Source organism: Pipistrellus hanaki (assembly GCF_964339955.1).
Source record: "Pipistrellus hanaki genome assembly, chromosome: 11".
NCBI classification, from domain to species: domain Eukaryota; kingdom Metazoa; phylum Chordata; class Mammalia; order Chiroptera; family Vespertilionidae; genus Pipistrellus; species Pipistrellus hanaki.
The window spans coordinates 71,561,722-71,582,174 of record NC_140513.1 but is presented as its reverse complement, the minus strand read 5'-3'; the positions used below and the strand labels follow the sequence as shown (position 1 = coordinate 71,582,174).

At 41.3% G+C, this 20,453-nt stretch overlaps 1 protein-coding gene across 8 annotated transcripts in view; it reads left to right on the top strand.

Annotated features, from left to right (window-relative positions):
- SPIN1 (spindlin 1) overlaps nucleotides 1–20,453 on the top strand; it is a 101,949-nt gene that overhangs the window by 77,543 nt on the left and 3,953 nt on the right. For 7 of the 8 annotated variants that reach the window (XM_084899081.1, XM_084899079.1, XM_084899085.1 and 4 more), the window contains 2 exons: nucleotides 12,024–12,277; nucleotides 16,686–16,919. In XM_084899081.1, coding sequence (XP_084755207.1) covers nucleotides 12,024–12,277; nucleotides 16,686–16,919 — 488 coding nt within the window. Of the gene's footprint in view, nucleotides 1–12,023; nucleotides 12,278–16,685; nucleotides 16,920–19,197; nucleotides 19,317–20,453 lie in introns of all 8 variants that reach the window. The other variant, XM_084899083.1, reaches the window with a different exon arrangement.

The window sequence follows — 20,453 nt, the reverse complement described above, 5'->3', positions numbered from 1 at the left end:
CCCTTTCCCCACCCCCCACTGTCCTCATCCATAGGTGCACAGTTTATGTTCAGTCTCTTCCCGCACCCCCACTCCTCTTTTCCCCAAGTATTGTCAGTCCACTCTCCTTCCATACTTCTGATTCTATTATATTCATCAGTTAATATTGTTCATCAGATTTTTTAATTCCCTTGGTTTTTAGATTCACTTGTTGATAGTTACATATTTGTTGTTCATAATTTTTATCTTTATTTTCTTCCTCTTCCTAAAGAACCCCCTTCAGCAATTTATATAATTCTGGTTTGGTGGTGATGAACTCCTTTAGCTTTTTTTTTTATTTGTAAAGCTCTTTATCTGGCCTTCAATTCTGAGTGATAGCTTTGCTGGGTAGAGTATTTTTGGCTGTAGGTTCTTGCTATTCATCACCTTGAATATTTCTTGCCATTCCCATCTGGCTGCATGGTTTCTGTTGAGAAATCAGCTGACAATCGTATGGGTGCTCCTTTATAGGTAACTACCTGCTTTTCTTTTGCTGCTTTTAATATTCTCTCTTTGTCTTTTGCTCTTGGGAATTTTAATTATGATGTGACTTGGTGTGGTCCTCTTTGGATTCCTTTCATTTAGGGTTCTGACTGCTTCCTGAACTTGTAAGTCTATTTCCCCAGGTGGGGGAAGTTTTCTGTCACTATTTCTTTCAATATGTTTTCGATATCTTGCTCTCTCTCATCTTCTGGGACCCCCATAATTCTGATGTTAGTTCGCTTGAAATTATCCCAGAGGTTTCTTACACTGTCTTCAACTTTCTGGATTCTCTTGTCTTCTTGCTTCTGCGGAAGAGTGTCCTCTGGCTCTTTGTGTTCCAAATCTTTGACTTGATTCTTGCAATCTTCCATTCTGTTTTTAGGACTCTGCATAATATTTTTTATTTCAGAGAATGTATTCTTTATTTCTAGTTGATCCTTTATTATTTCTAGTTGATCCTTTTTCATATCTTCATAAGTTATTTATTTTATCAGCCTTTTCTAGGAGATTTTTGAAAAACCTTATATGCATGGTTTTGAGCTCTATATCCATTCGCTTTTTGTCCTCTGTTTCTTTCGTTTGTGATCTATTTCCTTGTCTCGGCATTTCTGCTGCTTCCCTGAGTTGGTAGGATGGGAGGATCAGCTGTATCTATGTCAGGAGACAGCCTTATTCAAATAGACTTGGAAAACTGCAAGAGCCTCTGTGCTCAGCTTGGATGGGGCAGAGTTTCATGGTGGAGCCTAGAGCTTTGGCTTCCGGTGAGCCCCACCCTATGAGGTTCCTGAGTCTCAGTGTTCCGCAGTGTCCTTTGGTACTCGCTGCAAGCACCTCTGAGAGAAAGGTGCCTTCGAGTTTCGCCCAGACAGTCTAGTCTCTTCCCCAACGAGCCCGCAACTGGGGTTCAGTTCAGTTGGAAGTAGGGTTAAGAGCAGTCCGGAACTTATGTCTCCTTCCCGCTAGGGCAATCCAGCGGCTCAATCAACAGTCTGTCCTCTGCGTGAAATGTGCGCGACTCGGGGGCTCTGCCTTTCGCCACTCCCCTGAGCTTCCACCTTACAGCCCAGATTCCCTCTGTATGTGTCTGGATTCCCAGGGTCTCACTCAGAACTGGGATTCAGGGCTGTTGGAACTGCGGTTCAGCACAGTCCGGAGCTTTTATCTCCTTCCCGCTAGAGAACACCAGCCAGGCACTCAGCCGCCCCCTCCTCTCTGCCTCCCTGCTCTCCGCACACGCACCCTGTCTCCATACCTTAGGCTTTCATAGCTCCTCTGATTTTCCTTCTGATTTTCTCTTTCCTTCTCGTTGTAGAATTTCCAGTCAGTCAACTTTCCTATAGTTCTGGATAATGTCCATTTTATATTGTAGTTGTATTTTTTGAAATTGTTGTGTGAGGCTGCTATCTTGGTTTCCTCACCCTCCTTACTTTCTTTTGATAAATTTCCTAGATGTTGAATTTGCAGAGTGCCAAATTGTTTACCAAAAGGGTTGTATCTATGCAATGAACAGATATATAAAAATTTTCATTAAAATAACTCCTCAAAATTTGCAGGTTTTTGTTACTATTAATATAAAAAGGTCACTTTACCAGCAAACCAGAACACTGAGAAACTTCTGAAAGATACAAAGCAAATGGGGACAGATTCATACAAAAACTAAGTAGAGCTGAGAAACTCTCAGCCACTTTTTGAGTTGAAAAAGAAAACCTCCAAAAAGTGGATATTGACGCTAGACCCTTACTGCCCAGGTTAGAGAAGCAAAGGCTAGCCATGACTGCCAGCGTCACTCTAGATGAGAAAACCACGGCACTAGTCCCTTAGCAGGTGCTTGCTTTACCTCCCCTGACTTAACAGTCTCTGTGTTCACTCCTGAGTCACGACTGCTTCATCAGAACCTGCACTTAATGTTCAGACACCCGGATCTCAACTGTCCAGAGGTAATATACCACAGCCACAGATCCAACTCTTCTCTTGCCTTGCATTTTAAGTATGTGTATCAGGAATCATCAGTTACCAAGGAACTGGCAGCATGACAGGAAGTCATACATAGAATAGGAGAGCTAATCAGAAGTCAGCAATGTGAAGAAAACCAGCACTCGGGTGGTACTAGGCCCACACAGAAGGCCAGCCTAGAGTTCATAGAGGAAAGGAAGTGAACATTATCCTTAGGGATCGGGGGCATGTTCATTAAAAACAAACAAACAAAAAAACACACATAGCACTTCAAAATTAGATAAGGAAACAGTCAATTTGTAGAAATTAAAAATACTATGTAAGATATTCAGGCTGAACTTCAAATCTGTGTTTTAACTAATTCAAGAAAAATTGAGCTGAGATTGTTTTTTTGTTTTTCAGATTTTTTAGAGAGAGAGGAAGGGTGAATGAGAGAGGGAGAAATACTAATGTGATAGCAAAACATCAATTGGCTGCCTCCTGCACACCCCCTACCGCAGATCAGGCCCCAAAACTAGGCTTGTGCCCTCACCGAGAATTGAACTGGCAACCTTTCAATGCACAGGATGATGGCCAACCAACTGAACCACAGCACTAAGCCAGGGCTTGCTGAGGAGTTCTTGATGAACAGTATGAAAGGGAAGTGTAGTCACAGTGGATAGATCTGGAAGTACTAGCATTCATTCATCTAATAGCTTCAAAAGGAGGTGGAAGAGGAACATAATAATGAAGATGATTTTGCACAGGTTTCTGTAGATTGACCAAGTACTAGTGAGGGACCATTAAAAACATATCACAAGCCCTGGCCAGTGTGGCTAAGTTGGGTGAGTGTTGTCCTGTGCACCGAAAGGTTCCTGGTTCGATTCCTGGTCAGGTGCGCTTGATACTCGGTAGGGGGACCAAGTAGGAAGCAACTGATTGATGTCCTGTTCTCATATTGATTTTTCTCTCCCCTTCTCTAAAAATAAATAAAAAATGTTTTTAAGGAGTCTGAAAAACAAAAGGAAACACATCACAAGTTCTGGTGATAGTTCAGAATCCAGGAACAAAGAAAAACATAAAAGCAGCTTAAAGAGATAAACAGGCTACCCTAGAAGGAAGCGAGGATCAGATTGGCATCTTTGGTCTGTGACACTGGGAGACAGAAGAAAATGAACGTGATTTTCCAATGAAAGTGCTGAGGGGGAAAGGATTCGGAACCTGGCTTGTATGCCTAGGTTATTCAGGATGAGGGCAAAATAATACTTGGATGCGTGCAATAATACAGGGTGCATTTATGATTGCTATCTGATTTATCAGAGGATATATTTGGAAAGACAATATATATGTGGAAACATTAGGAAAAAGGAATGAAAACAGTTTCATATTTTAAATAAGGCAGTGGTTTAAAATGTTCTTAAGATAATAGTATAAAAGGAAAAATTACAATTTGGAACAAAAATCTAAATTTCTGCAATGTGGTAAAAGTGGCTAGGTGACGTTACTATGAGCTAATGTGTTTGCTTTTTTACCTTTTCTTTCTTTCTCCCTAAGAATTTTTGTTTGTTTGTTTTTAGTCGCGCTTGGTTTGGGAAAGGTAAAGTGTAGGTTTTGAATTAATAGTTTTTTTTGTTTGTTTGTTTGTTTTTGTTTTTTTTTATTTTTTTTTATTTTTTGAGTTCATTTATTAAAGCTGGGGTCATTGAAACAAAGGAAGGGCTTAAGACAGAAGAGGTAAGATCATGGCAACAGGAGTGAGCCTCCTTGGAGCTACCTTGGCCCTTTGGAAACGAGAAAGAGTCCATCCTAGGCGAGCTGCCTTGGCCCTTTAGAAAGTCACAGAGGCAGAAGAAGTTGGACTGCGTGGCCTCTGGAGACAAGTTACAGAGGCAGAAGGAGATCCTTTGGAAGCAGGTTTAGGGGGTTAGCCAGGGACAAGCTGCCACTACCTATTGCTCCCCCTAGTTACTTGTCTCTTGAGAAAACAAGCAAGGGGGGAAATGCCTGTGAGCCCCAGAGAGAGCACATATTGGATCCTTTTGATAGTTTTTTTTAGTAGAAAAATGTAAGTATAAATTTGATATTTTTTGAAAGTTAGATAAGATTATAAATAAGAGCTGTGATAAGCTTTATTTGGTGCAAAGAAACCTCATTCTAACTGTACAGAGTAAAGGAAGAAAGCATGTTCGAACAGACCCAGGCATATCACTTACCACAGCAAAAGTTAATTAAAATTCCCTTAGAGGAAGTAAGGAACCAAAATCTGTACAAAAGAAAGGGTTACATGTCCTCAGAATGAAAGGATACCGGAGCTACTTGAATAGAGATGCCGGCTAGCCATGTTAGTCCTCTGTGCAGTTCAGAAGAGGGAGGAAAGACAGGCTGAAACCATTCTGAAGGTGAGTGGGAAGAAAGCTGCTTGTTCTGAAATGTGGTGACTGAAGGAATGTCTGTGTCCCTCTTCAAGACCCAATGCACAGAAGAATGCCACCAGTAAGGATGAGCAACTGCACTGGAACCAGCTGCTCTGGGTTTGCCAGTTGCACTTTTCTGCCCTCACTTGGCTAAGTTTATATGGATGTGGAGTATTTTATTGAGATATATATATATATCTCAATAAAATACTCCACATCCATATATATAATTATTTATTTTTTTGAGGGAGGGGCAACAATGTGGAAGAGAAATATTGGTTGCCTCTTGCATGCACCCCAATCGAATCCACAACCTGGGTATGTATTCTGACTGGGAATTGAACCCTCCATCTTTTGGTGTTTGAGATAATGCTCCAACCAACTGAACCACCCTGACCAGGACTAAATTTATATGGTTTTGTTTAGAATCATGGTAACAGAAATTTCATGTCTCTACGTCTGGGCTAGAATATCTTTCTAGTTGTAGTCCATGTTCTTCCAAGCAGCAGAACCAGTGGTGTGTGCATGCACACGGGTACACAGAGAGTGCATATAGACCCTGAGGAGAGCTGATGTGGCAGCTAGGAAGGCAGAACTGCTTTTTTCAGGGAGAAGAGTTTTTCTTAAGCCTTCAGCTAATTGGACATGGCCCATCTATTATGGAGGAGTCTGCTGGTTCACATGATTTTCTACAAAAGTCCCTTAACAGGAAAAAAAGTGGAGTAGCAACCTGAGTGCTGCAGCTCAGCTAAGTGACATTAAAATTCCCCATCATGCTGGTGCTGATGCTGTGCTTGCTTCCAGTTTGGTAGTGAATCACAAATGGTGCATGTGACTGAATGCCTTCCTCTGCAAGGTCGGGAACCCACCTCTGACTTGGCTGTGAGAAAGCTTGGTCTGTACCCAGCATGGATCATAGGACTTTATGCCTAAGATCAAAAGATAGGTAATTGATTGTCTCTGATGAAACACTGCTATAAAATTCCTATATTCCAAAGGAAATGTAATCACTGTCACCAGTCTTTTTCCACAGAGGGCCAATTGGACGTAGTGGCACATTCCCAGGGATTATGAAAAGACCTTGAATTTCCCTTTTTTTCATGTTTGAGTGTTATTACTATTTTTAATTTACAGACTCGATGGTACTTCATTAAGTTGTTTTCTTCTCTTCCACGGAAGTTTACATGCTCTGCATGGAACCTTTATCTTCCTGGTGATACAGGTTGGTTCCTTCCTGTGAACAGTATTGAACTTAGCTCTTGGCTCTGTCCTTTCTCTCCTTTGAATATAAGGCAGTCTGTTCCCGGCTGTATGGACTGTTTCTACCCTACAGTTCTTCCTCTCCTTTAGAGGAGTGTTAACTCTGCTGTCAGAGCAGATAACGGTTACACACTGTTCTAGTTCTTGTTCCCAGGATTGTCCTGCAGTCAGACCCGCTCAGGGCTTACTCTTGGCCGCAGGCTGAATCTTTCCCCAAATGTTCCTTGAGTATCAGGCTCTGTCCTGCGACTTCTGTAGGAAGCATCTGTGAAATCAGTGTTCCCCGAAATCTCACACACTCATGTGTCTGTGGCCTTTTACTTTTGAGGTCAGTATAGAATTCTTGGTGTAATAAAATCTTTGGTTACATTTTCTTTCCTGCGAACCTAAAGTTTTTTATCCCCTTGTCTGTGGCCCATAATGTTACTGTCACATTCTGATTTCCCTTCCCTTACACATAATGTCATTCTTCTGCCTAGGTGCCCAAGCGAGGCTGTTTTCTTTAAGGTGAACTTGCTTTACTAGAATGTCTTAAGTGTCTGTAGCTCTGTGTGCATTTGTACATTTTAAGTCTTTTGTTTCAGGAAAATGTTACTGAGTTATTTCAGTATTCTGTTTCTTCGGTTTTAGTTTTGGGTAATTCTGTTTAATATTGAAGTTGAAATTTCGTATCTGTCACCATCTCTTAATTCTTACATTTTTTTTGCCTCATCTTTACATTATCTATTTCCCTTATGTAGCTCCAGAGTGTCTATTTCTTTTTCTATTCCTCGAGTTAAGTAATTTCTGAAATGTTTTCAAGTGTTGCTTGTTTCCTGGCGTGTGCCTGGTTCTCCTCATGCCTGGTGGAGCTGTCTGGTTGCTGAGGTGAAGCCCTCTTTCATGGCCTCTGTGTGTGCTTAATGTTAAGTGGTAGTTTCCTCTCCTTGAGAGCTTAGTTTGGGTCTGCCTCCATTGCCTATTGGCGCATCATTCCAATTGTTAGTGTCACCCTGTAATGTGTTGATTCCATACAATCCTCTCCTTACTCCTGTAGATGAGAGGGTGAGACCATCCCAGGTCAGCCACAGCTGCGTGTCTCTTTGCCTGTGGCATACTTGAAAATAGAGCCTCTGAGTAGTTTTGATAGACCTTTTGAGGTCTGCCTCCTTTGGAACTTGCCCTCAGCTTCTGAACCTCATTCCCTTTGTCCTGTGGCCCCATCCTTCTCATTAGGATACTGTCCCCAGCTGGGCATCCTCAGTGCAGGCTCCGCCTTCCTGAAAGGCAGAGGGCTGGGTGTTGGCAGAGCCTGGAGGGCTGGGGCAGCCCTGTGTTTTCTGTCTCCACACTCTGCATGGAACCTTGGCAGCCTTTCTCAGTCTGCTGAAGTTTTCCTTCCGGCGGGTCCTCCGCATGGTGTCCCCATCTTGCTTAGGTAAAGTTCCAGGCTTCGTCGAGGCAGTTCTAATGGTTTGCTGTAACCTGTTTCTCTGTGTCATAAAACACTAACATTTACCAAACTGGTCTATTTAAAATACATTTAATTGTGGTTTTAAATATTACAGCCTACAATAAATTTGTGGAGTTTTTTTTTAAGTGTATTTGTGTTGTGCCAGTTGTTCCTAACTTTTATTCATGATATACCAGATAAGAGCTTTATACCATAAAAGTGTGGGAGGGACCCTGGCTGCTGTGGCTCAGGGGTTGAGCACTGACCCAAAAAACCAGGAGGTTGCTGGTTCAATTCCCTGGTCAGGGCATATGCCCAGGTTGTGGGCTTGATCTTCAGTAGGGGGCGTGCAGGATGAGGTCCTCTCATTGATATTTCTCTCTATCCCTCTCCCTTCCCTCCTCTCTAAAAATCAATAAAAACATATATATTTTTAAAAATGTGGGAGCTTGTATTCAGGCCAAGTTTTGCCCCTTTGGGTATCGTTGGATATCTAGGTGAAACAAATTTTTTTTTTTTTTCCTGATAGCAAGAGCTAGGTGTATTATTTGTAAACATTGTATGTAGATTTTTCAATTGTTAATAATCCAGAAAGAATGTAGTTTGGTATTGTCCCAATAACTTTTTTTTTTTTTCATAGTCACGGCCACACACCCCCAAAAGGTGAATTTTATTTATGTCGCTTCCTATGAAGTAGACTTCATATACTTGACACTGAACATGGAAGCTGTTTTTCCCACAAAGTAACTTGACAGACGATCACATTCGTAGCTCTTTCACGATAGAGGGACATCGAATCATTTTTTAGAAAGTCAAACGGCGACTTAAAGCTCATTGTTAGCCCTTATAAACCAGTCCGTTCTGGAAAATCTTATTCGGAGCAAATGCACGAAGCACTGGTGACTGGGACTCAGGTGACGTGCTGGGAATGTTAAGCTCTTTCCCAGGTTTTCTTCGCATTCCCACGGCGCTACCCCTCAGACACCTTAGCCCAGCAGCTTTACTGGTCCTACTGGATGTTTTCCTCGAAGAATTGTCATGAACCAGGAAGTGCAGAACCGCCTGGAGCCTCGCGGGCCCGGGCTCAGCACACGGGCGCCCCCTCCCCTCGCTCACTTGGCTGCTCGGGAGGAGTTGATCTTCCTGATGTCCACGTGGCTCAGAATCAACGTCCCGTTTCTGAACTTTCCCACCTGGCCAACCCGCCCACTGGACAGAATGCTGGGCGCCGCTTTCTTCTTCCTGGACTTCCCCTCCTCCGGCCCTTTCCTCCTCCTCTTCTTGAAAATCTCTGTGACCTGGGCCATCCTCCTTTCCTCTTCCTTGGCTGCCTTCTTCTCTCTGATCTGCTCCTGCAAAACCTTGTAGTTCACGTAGCTCTTTTTGGGCGGCTGCGCGCCCAGCATGATGGCGCGCTCCCGTTCCAGGAGCCTCTCCTTCCCTTTGCGGTAGCCCGTGATCCCGAACCGGTGCACCTCCAGCCGGGCCTTTTCCAAGTTGAATTCTTGTATAGTCACATCTTTCTCAACGATGTTATTAGGTCTAGTAATAATTAATGTCGTTTTCTTATACTTTTTTAAATCAAATTTATTTAAACAATACAACAAAATTTAATCAACAATATAGTTGCCGTTGTTTTCTACTACTGTGCCCAACGCTCAGTAAGCATTTTAATCCCTCTGTTGTAAATTCTTGTGATTTTGCTGCAAAAAATTCGGTCAATGCATTTTTGAGGCATTCTTCATTATTAATTTTTTTCCAAGAAGAAAGTTTTGCAAAGAACGAAACAAATGGTAATCGGAAGGGGCAATATCAGGAGAATATGCAGGTTGAGGGAGAACTTCCCATTCCAACTGGCGCAGTTTTTCAGCAGTGATACTTGCAGTATGCGGTCGTGCGTTATCGTGGTGAAGAATTACGCCCTTCCGATTAATCAGCGCGGGTTCTTTTTCTCTTAAAGCTTGGGCTAACCTTTCCAATTGGGCACTATACACTGCACTTGTAATGGTTTGGTTAGATGGTAAAAGTTCATAATGAAGAATTCCTTTAAAATTCCACCAAACACACATCACTTTTTTCGCATGCAAGTCAGGTTTTGGCGTGGGCTGCGGAGCCTCATTTTTGTCCAACCATTGAGGCCGCCTTTTCAAATTAACATACAGCACCCATTCTTCATCTCCGGTAACAATTTGCTCTAAAAACGGCAAACGGTTTTGACGAGAGAGGAGCGAACTGCAAATTGTGACTCTTTGATTACGGTTGTTGTCGGTCAACTCATGAGGAACCCATTTTCCAAACTTTTGGACTTTGCCAAGTGCACGCAATTGATTGGAAACTGTTTTTTGTGAACAATTTAAAGTTGTCGCAAGCTCTTGTTGGGTAATTTGAGGATTTTGCACCAAAAGAGCTTGAAGAGCTTCTTGATCAAAATTGGACACACGGCCTCGACCACTCTTGTCATCTAACGAAAAATTTCCCTCGCGAAATTTCTCAAACCAACGCTGGCATTTTCTGGCGCTAACTGCATCTTGACCAAGAGCACTACAGATGTTTTTTGCAGCCTCACTTGCTTTTCTTCCTAATTGGAACTCGTAAAGCATGCAGTGCCGAATATGCTCTTCATCCGCCATCTTCTTAGCCCTAGTTTTGCAACAAAAACCAAACCAAACACAAACTTTTTCAAGCAAAACTTGTTAATTGCACTTCACACGTTCTGTAGATACCACGTGTTTGAAGGTTATGTCAATACAAGTCAACGCCAAGCAAGATTTTAAACGAATGTTTAAAAACGACATTAATTATTACTAGACCCGATAGTTTTGGTCTTGGTGTTCTCATCTTGGTCCGGAGTCTGTTTTCTCTTCTTATTCCTGCTCTGGAATTCCACCACTTCCACGGACTCCCTCCTGCTCCGGGGGCAGGGCGAGGCTGCAGCCCCAGGGGCTGGCAGCCCCTCGGGGGCCTCCGGGAGGGGGGGGCGGTTATGGAGGGGGGGCGGCACGCTGCAGCTCTGCTCGGAGCTCCGAGAAGAAGGTCGCAGCCTTCTTTCTCGGGCCTCTTACGGGAGAACCAGGTGGGGGAGCGGGCTCGGCTCCCAATGCCACTGGGGCCCTTGCCTCTCTCTTCTTGTTTTCCTTTTTCTTTCTGGTCCTTTTCTGTTCTGCTTCATCTTCTGTCTCTCCGAAGTCGTAGAGGTTCTGGAGCAGCTGAGGTGGGGGAGGCGGGGAGGGCGGCGAGGGGGGCCCCTGCTCCTGCCCCTGCCCCTGCGCCATCGCGACGGTCCCGCTCCGCGCAGCCGCCCGGCACCCACCGGGGTGCAGTTGCCTTGTCCCAATAACTTTTAATATGTAAGTATTTGTGACAAATGTGTTTAAGATTATATTTTCTAGAGAAGTAATGATGTATAATAAGCGAATATAAGCCCACCTGAAATGCAGTTTTAAGAATAAACTTCAGCACTAGCCGGTTTGGCTCAGTGGATAGAGCGTCGGCCTGCAGACTCAAGGGTCCCATCTTCGATTCCAATCAAGGGCATGTACCTTAGTTGCAGGCACACACCCAGTACGGATTGTGTAGGAGGCAGCTGATCAATGTTTCTCTCTCATTGATGTTTCTAACTCTCTATCCCTCTCCCTTCCTCTCTGAAAAAAATCAATAAAATATATTTGAAAAAAAAATGTATCCTAAGTCTTTAAAAAAAGAATAAATTTCAATGTCTAATTTATTTTTACTGTTTAAGCCTGAGGGGTGGGGATGCAAAATTATGTGAGCGTTAGAATGGATGAAATTAAGTAGGTACACATTTCTTTCTAATTTTCTTTTTTTTATGTTTTTAAATTTTTACTGAAATTTTTTTTTAAGAGAAAGGGAGAAGGGAGAGAGAGAAACATTGATTGACTTCCTCTACACAAGCGGCCCCACCACTGCCGCCGCTGCCGCCACACACACACACACACACACACACACACACACACACACTCTGGGGATGGATCCCTCAACTGGACATGTGCCCTGACTGGAATAGAACTGTTGACCTCTCTGTCTATGGGACAATGTCCAACCCATTGAGCTACACCAGCCAGTACTATGCTATTTTTGTTTTTTATTAGAAATGGATTTATATTCAATTATAAGGCTATATACGTGTGCCTCTTTCTTTGATTAACTGGGGTAATTGTGAGTTGATTATACTAGGAAACTTGGCTGAAAAACTGATGTTTAATATTGGGGCTTGAGTTGCTCCTGAGTAGTAAGGTTTTTCTGCCTGTCCACACTGGGGGTGCACAAGAAGCTCCTACTGCCAACCAACCGTGGGCACATGGTGGTAGAGAAGAGCCCCAACCTGTGAGCACACTCCTTGCTGTGGGACTGCCTGCCGGCATCATTAGCGAGCACAGTGTGCTGGTCTACAGAGAGTTGTATTAGATCCAGTAGTGCATACCTTTGAGCTGATACCTTACGTGTCTGTGTATGTGTGAATACAGAAAACACCGGAGCAGCGTGGGGCCGAGCAAGCCCGTGGCCCAGCCTCGGCGGAACATCGTAGGCTGCAGGATTCAGCATGGGTGGAAGGAGGGCAGTGGCCCTGTCACCCAGTGGAAAGGAACCGTTCTGGACCAGGTGCCTGTAAACCCTTCCTTGTATCTTATAAAGTACGATGGATTTGACTGTGTTTATGGACTAGAACTTAATAAAGATGAAAGAGTTTCTGCGCTTGAAGTCCTCCCTGATAGAGTTGGTAAGTTCTCTTTACTATTTCTGTGTTTATATGCTTTAAAGATAATTAAATGAATGCTTTCTGATTATTCTGTATTATTAGTATTTTAATTTTTATTGGAGCACAAGCATTCTATTTAAATCATTCACCTAATACCACAAAAGTTGATCAATGCATGTTCTAAAGCTACAGTTCAAGGAACTGTGAGGGATATAAATACAGGGGTCGACAAAAGTAGATTTATGGTTTGTATGGAAGAAGACATGCAGGTTATGATTATAACTGTGGCTTTATTAACACTAGAGAATGCCACTCATAACTAACTGCAGGAAAACAGACTTTGTTGTTTTTTAATCTTCACCAGGATGTTTTTATTAATTTAGAGAGAAAGGGAGAGAGAAACATTGATTGGTTGTCTGCCGTATTTGTCGTTACCAGGGATCAAACCCTAAACTAGGTATGTGCCCTGCCCAGAGATGAAACTCGCACCCGGCAGGGCAAGACCAACAGATTTGACAGACTTTTGTTGTGGTAAGAAACACAACATAAAATTTACTACTTTAACTATTTTTAAGGTTACAGTTCAGTAGTGTTACAGATATTCATTCACATTGTTGTGACACAGATCTTTAGAACTATTTCATCTTGTAGATCTGTAATTCTATCTCTCTCTTGAACAACTTCCCTTTTTTCTCTCCCCTTAACTCCTGCACTCACCATTCTAGTTTCTGTGTCTGAGTTTGGTTACTTTATATACTTCATTAGTCTTACACAGAGTTTGTCTTTGTGACTGGCTTCTTTCTCTCAGGATAATGTCCTCAAGGTTCATTCACGCTGTAGCATGTGTCAGGCTGTCCTTTTCATGGCTGAATACTGCTCCATTACATGGATAGACCTGTTTTGTTTATTCATGTGTGGACACTTGAGTTGCTTCAACCTTTTGGCTGTTGTGATCAATGCTGCTATGAACATGGGTGTACAAATATCCCTTCGGGACTCTGCTTTCAGTTCTTTTGGTGTATACCCAGAAGTGGAATTGCAGGCTCATATGGTACTACTTTGTTTAATTTTCTGAGCAACATACATAGAATTACTGCTTTCCATAGTGTTTATAACATTCTACAGTCCCACCAGCAGTGCACTGGGGTTCCAGTTTGACTACACTCTCACCAATGCTTTCATTATTTTCTGTTGGTTTTGATTTCCATTTCTCTGATGATTAATGATTTTGAGCATCTTTTCCTATGCTTTTTGTCCATTGGTATGTAATTTTAGCAGAAATACCTACTCAAGTCCTTGCCCATTTAAAAAAATATATTTTATTGATTTTTTTTTACAGAGAGGAAGGAAGAGGGATAGAGAGTTAGAAACATCAATGAGAGAGAAACATCGGCAGCTGCCTCCTGCACACCTCCTACCGGGGATGTTCCCGCAACCAAGGAACATGCCCTTGACTGGGACCCTTCAGTCCGCAGACCAACGACACTCTATCCACTGAGCCAAACTGGTTTTGGCTCCTTGCCCATTTTTTGATAAGGTTATTTGATTTTATTGTGGTTGTTGAGTTGTAGGAGTTCTTTATATATTCTAGAGATAAATGGGTTTTAATTTAAATAACGGTATGACAAATTTATTGATAATGATTTTAGATTCTACATTGCATTTAACCTTTAAGGAGAGATGTGATATAGTATGATAAAAGAGTATATAGAATTATATGAAAAGATTAATAAATCGAAAGAATATATAACAGATTGAATGTTAAAACAGATATAAGAATCTAGCTGTCCACTTTTCGTACTAAGTTTTTGTTAGAAGATAGTTATTTTTCACTAAAAATATGTTTATATACATGGCCAGCGTGGCTCAGTTGGTTGAGCATGGTCCCATGCACCAGGAGGTCGCAGGTTCAATTCCCAGTCAGGGCACATGCCCAGGTTGTGGGCTCAATACCCAGTAAAGGGATATGCAGGAGGCAACCAATCGATGATTCTTTCTCATCAATGTTTCTTCCTCTCCCTCTCCCTTTCTTCTTCTCCCTGAAATCAATAAAAACATTTTACTAAAAAATGTTTTATGTAGATATTTTTAAATACGTATTTTTAGATTTATCATTTATAATTTCTACAATAATTGATATTGATAGTTGTAATCTTTATAAACAAATGGCTCTTTGGAGTCCTCAAAATCTTTTAAAAAATATATATTTTATTGATTTTTTTACAGAGAAGAAGGGGAGGGAGAGAGAGAGCTAGACACATCAATGAGAGAGAAACATTGACCAGCTGCCTCCTGCACACCTCCTACCGGGGATGAGCTCGCAACCAACATACATGCCCTTGACCGGAATCAACCTGGGACCTTTCAGTCTGCAGACTGACGCTCTATCCACTGAGCCAGTCCAGTTTTGGCAGAGGTCCTCAAAATTTTTAAGAATGTAACCCTGGGGATCAAAAAGTTTGAGAACTTCTGGTATGAAGAAACTTGTTGGATTTCGTTTTAAAATTATGTACAGTAGGGAATTCTATGTAATTTTAATTAATTATCCTATAATAAAGCAAAGAAAATCACCGTATGTTTTTAGAATATCCTCATAAATTGGATGAGCAGTATCTTTATCATGAAATTCTAATCTTTGTTCCTTTGAATTTTATTTAACCGAAAGAAAAGCTCTCACGAGTAAAATAGGTCTGCTTATTATTTCTAAAGACATTTGTCTAAAACTGAGGAGAAACCTTATAATCAGTGAGATCCTCTATAATTCCCAGTGTTAAAGAAATGCAGCTTGTAATTTTTATCTGCCTCTTTAAAGAAGGTGGAGCAAGGCTGCAGAGGGCTGATACCCAGTGGGGAGGCTGTGCTGCTCACCACAGCTGTCCAGGACAGCCCACTCTGAAATAATTAGCTCAGGCAGCAAATGGAACCACTGTGAGCTTGTTATTGGGACAGGATGGGAAAGGCCTCTCCTTGCATCCTGGTGGGCTAAAAGCAAGTAAACAAACATGTAAGACAAGATAACTGTGGTTGATGATAAATGCCATTAAGAAATAAAACTGGGTGAGGTGACTGGTCGTGGAGAGCCTCTGGGAGGAGACCTGCTCAGGAGCCCTTGAAGGTGTGCGGGCAGCACATGGTCCAAATGAGGCGGCCAGCGGGTGTCGCAGGAAAACAAAGGTGCCCCTGTCACTGAGTGAAGGCAGTTAGGAGGGAGGTGAAGAATAGGAGTGAAGAGGGCCAAGCGGGGAAGGTGGCCCATGAGGAGCAGTTCATTATTCAGATTATGTGAAAGGAAAACACGGGTGCATTTTAAACAAATGAACATGCCCGGCCGCTATTGCTCAGTGGTTGAGCATCCACATATTAACCAAGGGGTCAGGGTACATGCCCTGGATTGCAGGCTGGATCCCCAGTAGGGGGCATGCATGAGGCAGCTGATCAGTGATTCTCTTTCAACATTGATGTTTCTAACTCTGTCCCTCTCCCTTTCTCTCTGAAATCAATAAAAATAACATTTTAAAAAACAACAGCCCTAGCCAGTTTGGCTCAATGGATAGAGCTTTGGCCTACGGACCTAAGGGTTCCCAGTTCTATTCCAGTCAAGGGCATCTACTTCGGTTGCAGGAGACGACCAATTGAGTGGGTTTCCTTCACATCGATGTTTCTCTCTGTCTTCCCCTCTCTCTTCCACTCTTTCTAAAAATCAATGGAGAAATAGCCTCAAGTGAGGATTTAAAAATGAAAAGAAATAACAATAAAATGAACAATACAATCCTATATGACTGCCACAAGGGTCACTATGGTTGCTATGGAAATAGATTGAAGGAGCAAGAATAAAATAAAAACCTAAATAGGTTAATTTCTTAGTTTTAATAAATGATCTGTAATTATTTATGTAAGATGTTAATATAAAGGGAAGGAAGTCCTGGTTTAGATATAGCACCAAGAGCAGATGAGTTCAGAAAAATTTAGAGGAAAAAATATTCTCAAAACAACTAATTTGGGGCAATAAATTAGTTCTTTCAAAAAATATATATTTTTTATTGATTTTTTACAGAGAGGGAGAGAGATAGAGAGCTAGAAACGTCGATGAGAGAGAAACATTGACCAGCTGCCTCTTGCACACCCCCTACCGGGGATGTTCCCGCAACCAATGTACATGCCCTTGACCGGAATCGAACCCGGGACCTTTCAGTCTGCAGACCGACACTCTACCACTGAGCCAAACCGGTTTCGGCAATAAATTAGTTCTGATGGAATCAAATCTATGGTAGGCCCAGCAAAGTAATTTCGGTGCTGGTTCTTAAAACCCACCAGGTGATTCTGATGCTGGCTAGTGTATCGTGTGGACATTTGAGTAAGTTCAGTTTTCACGGTACATATTCAGTAAAACCCTTTATAGACCATTGTTTTCGTTTGTTTTTGTTCCTAGCAACATCTCGAATCAGCGATGCACACTTAGCCGACACAATGATTGGCAAAGCTGTGGAGCACATGTTTGAGACCGAGGATGGCTCTAAAGACGAATGGAGGGGAATGGTCTTGGCACGTGCCCCTATAATGAACACATGGTTTTACATCACCTATGAGAAAGACCCGGTCCTGTACATGTACCAGCTTTTAGATGATTATAAAGAAGGGGACCTTCGCATTATGCCTGATTCTAGTAAGTATGAATTGACAACTTTTATTTTTGATTATTCAAAAGTAATTTGAATTTTAGAGCAAGATATTTGATAAACTATTTTGCAGATACATTTTTTATTTTAATTAGTAGGGATAAGTCACACATCAAACACAGGTTGTGAAATTTTTAACTCTTTGCCAAGAATAATTTACTTTTTGTAGCTGATTCCCTGATATGGACTTTGGACTTTCAGATGGATTGAGTATTTGGTATTAGGCTTCTCTCACTAAGCACTGTTTTCAGAGCTCATGTGTCAGTACTTCTCTTTTTATTTATGGGCAAATACAACTCCTTGGATAGACTATATTTTGTTTGGTCACCTGTTGATGGACATTTGGATTGTACTCTTGTCTTATTTACTATGAAGACTGTTGCTATAAATATTTCTGTACAAGTTTCTGAATGGGTGAGTGTTTGCAGTTCTCTCAGGTATATATACACCTGGCAGCAGAATTGATGGATCGTAGTGATCACTCTCTGTTGAATTGTTTAGGGTACTGCCAGACTGATTTCCAACGGTTGCACTGTTAAACATTCTCATCAACAGTGTGTGAAAGTTCTAGATTCTTCAATCCTCACCAACACTTCTTGTTATCTGACTTTTTTATTTTATTGGTTGTGAAGTGATATCTAATTTCCCTGATGACTTAAGATGTCAAGTATCTTTTCATTGTATGTCTTTGGAGAAATGTCTGTCCTTCGTACTTTTTTCAACTGGCTGTCTGTTTTGTGTTGAAAGAGTCAATATTCTAGGTACAAGTCTCCTGTCAGCTGCATGATTTGCAAATACTTTTATCTCATTCTCTGGGTTCTCATTCACTCTCTTGATGGTGTTCTGAAGTCCATTTTACCTATGATGTTTGCTGTTTTTTTTTTTTCTTTTCTTTGTTTTTTTTAAAGTAAGAGTTACTATTTTAAAAAAATATATATTTTATTGATTTTTTATAGAAAGGAAGGGAGAAGGATAGAGAGCTAGAAACATTGATGAGAGAGAAACATTGACTAGCTGCCTCCTGCACACTCCCTACTGGGGATGTGCCCGAAACCAATGTACATGCCCTTGACTGGAATCAAACCCGGGACCTTTCAGTCCGCAGGCTGACGCTATATCCACTGAGCCAAACTGGTTTCGGCTGTGTTTTGTTTTTGATGTTGTATCTTGTAATCTGTTGACAAACAAATCCAAGGCTACAATGTTTTCTTCTAAGAGTCTTCTTAGAGTTATGTTTTCTTCTAAGAGTCTTAAGTTTTATTTCTTAAGCTCTTCTATTTAGATCTTTGATATGTTTTGAGTTAATTTTTTTGTTTATAATGTAGCTTAAGGGTTCAGCTTTATTCTTTTGCATGTGGCAATACAATTGTCTGAGCACCATTTAAAAGAAAACAAATACCAAAACAATTCTTTTCCCTATTGAATGGTTTGGGCACCCTTGTTGAAAATCAATTCCATATAGATGTATGGGTGTATTTGTGGACTTTCACTTCTTTTCCATTTGCCCATATATCTGGTTATACTTGATTAAATTGTTTTGTAATAAGTTTTAAAGTCTGGAAGTGTGAATCTGTCACACACACCCCGATTGTTTTGCCTCTTCTGAGCCTCTTCTTAAGTCTTTTATTCTTTTTAATGCTATTGTGAATGGAATTAGCCTGTTCTTTTTAAGACTACTCCATATCCTTTCTTCAAACACTGGAACCCTGGACAGACACAGACACTCACTATAATAATAATAATGTGACTTTATCTATATTACCTTTATTTTTTTCTATTGATTTTTAGAGAGAGAGAAACAGAAACATGGACTTGTTGTTCCACTTATTTATGTATTCATTGGTTGATTCTTGTATATGCCCTGACTGGGTATCGAATCCAAAGGTGGTGGTATCCCATGGCACTTAGGGATGACACTAACCAACTGAGCTACCTGGCCAGGCCTTCTATTCCCCTTTTTTCAGTTCTTTCTGTGAACAAGCTAGTCAGTGAGCCTACTCGCGTGTTCATCAGGTCCTGACTGTCTGCCTTCTAGATTGTTTTTTTTTTTTTTTTTTTTTTAATGTTTGTGTACATTTGTTACAGGTGTGTAAAGTATTTATATAGGCAGGAGTTACCATGAAAGCATTTCTCAAGAGCATTATTCCAACCTGTATGAAGTTGATTTTTTTAAAGAGATATATCCAGTCAGAGTAAGTGTTGTGGACTTTGATGATAGAAAGTGTCTGGTCATTTGCACATTACCCATCTCCTCTCCCATCCCAGCCACTTCTTCGCCCTGCCTTCTCTCTCCAGACGCTAAGTACTTTTGTGAGTGGCATGGAAGCCTGTTTGCCATTAGAAACAGTGCTGATGCTCTGAGTCAGAGCTCTGCAGTGGCCTCTGTGAGTCCCTTGTTTTCTTTGCTCATTTACTGTAAAATGTCTGGGAACCATGCCTTTGGGATTCCTTTGTAAACATGGAAGTGGTGGTATGATGCTGCTACTTGAGGCCAAAGCATTTTGAAGAGATTTCAGCTTTGGTTTCCTCTTGTTTAAAAAAAAAGTATTGATAAGATATGTGTGCTCAAACATTTTAGTTGTATTTTCTGTCTCTTAGTACCAGAGATCAGAATAGGGTGTGGATCGTGTTATTCAGTGAGAGAATTTGTTGTATTCAGAGGCAAACTACTGTTAACATGATAATGATCCAAACCAGGATCCCTAAAAGAATAGAATTGTACAGCTATACTGCCAATCATTGTGCCAGGATGACCAGCCTAAGCTTGGATTGCCCTGAGAAAACCAGATATCCAGTTGCCCTATCTGAAGGCCCTGCCCTCTGCTGGTACATGGGAGGAAGCGCAGTTCTTCAGGACCTATTAGAGGCTTCTAAAAATAGAATTGTTAATTGCCTTGCCTCCCTTTTCCCTTTTTTCTCTTTACATTGTTTCCTTGTTGTTGGTGGTGGTGATGGTTTGCTCTCATTACATGTGTATTACCAGAACAGAGTTCCTGCGAGGTCCTAGGCTGTGTTCCCCCACACTGAGCTTTTCCTGGGGACCTTTAAAAAAAATACAGGTGCTTCAGCCATCCTGGGAGACTCGGTTGTAATTGGTTTGGGGATCAAGTTCACTTACCACCTAATTTTAAAGCATAGGAAGTCTTTTGTTTTCTTTTATATTTAATTTATTGGGGTAACATTGGTTAATAAAATCATTGAGGTTTCATGTTTACAATTCTTTAATACATCATCTGAAGAAATAAATCTCTTTTGTTTTGAAACTGGGTTAGGAAAGCAATGTGTTGAGCATAAAGAAGCTTAAAGACCAGAAGTACTTAGGCATTTTAAGTGGGTAGCATATTCTCAGTAATCCCCGTAGGTATTACCTGCTTTGAAATCCTATTCTAGAGTAACTCAGGCTTATTTTTAAGAAGGTATATTATTATTTAGATTTTTTTTTCTTTGGCCCTTCATTTAGTCCGTACCTCTTCAAGTAATATAGCCATAATTAAACATAAGCCAAGGGGATTTGTGGTTAG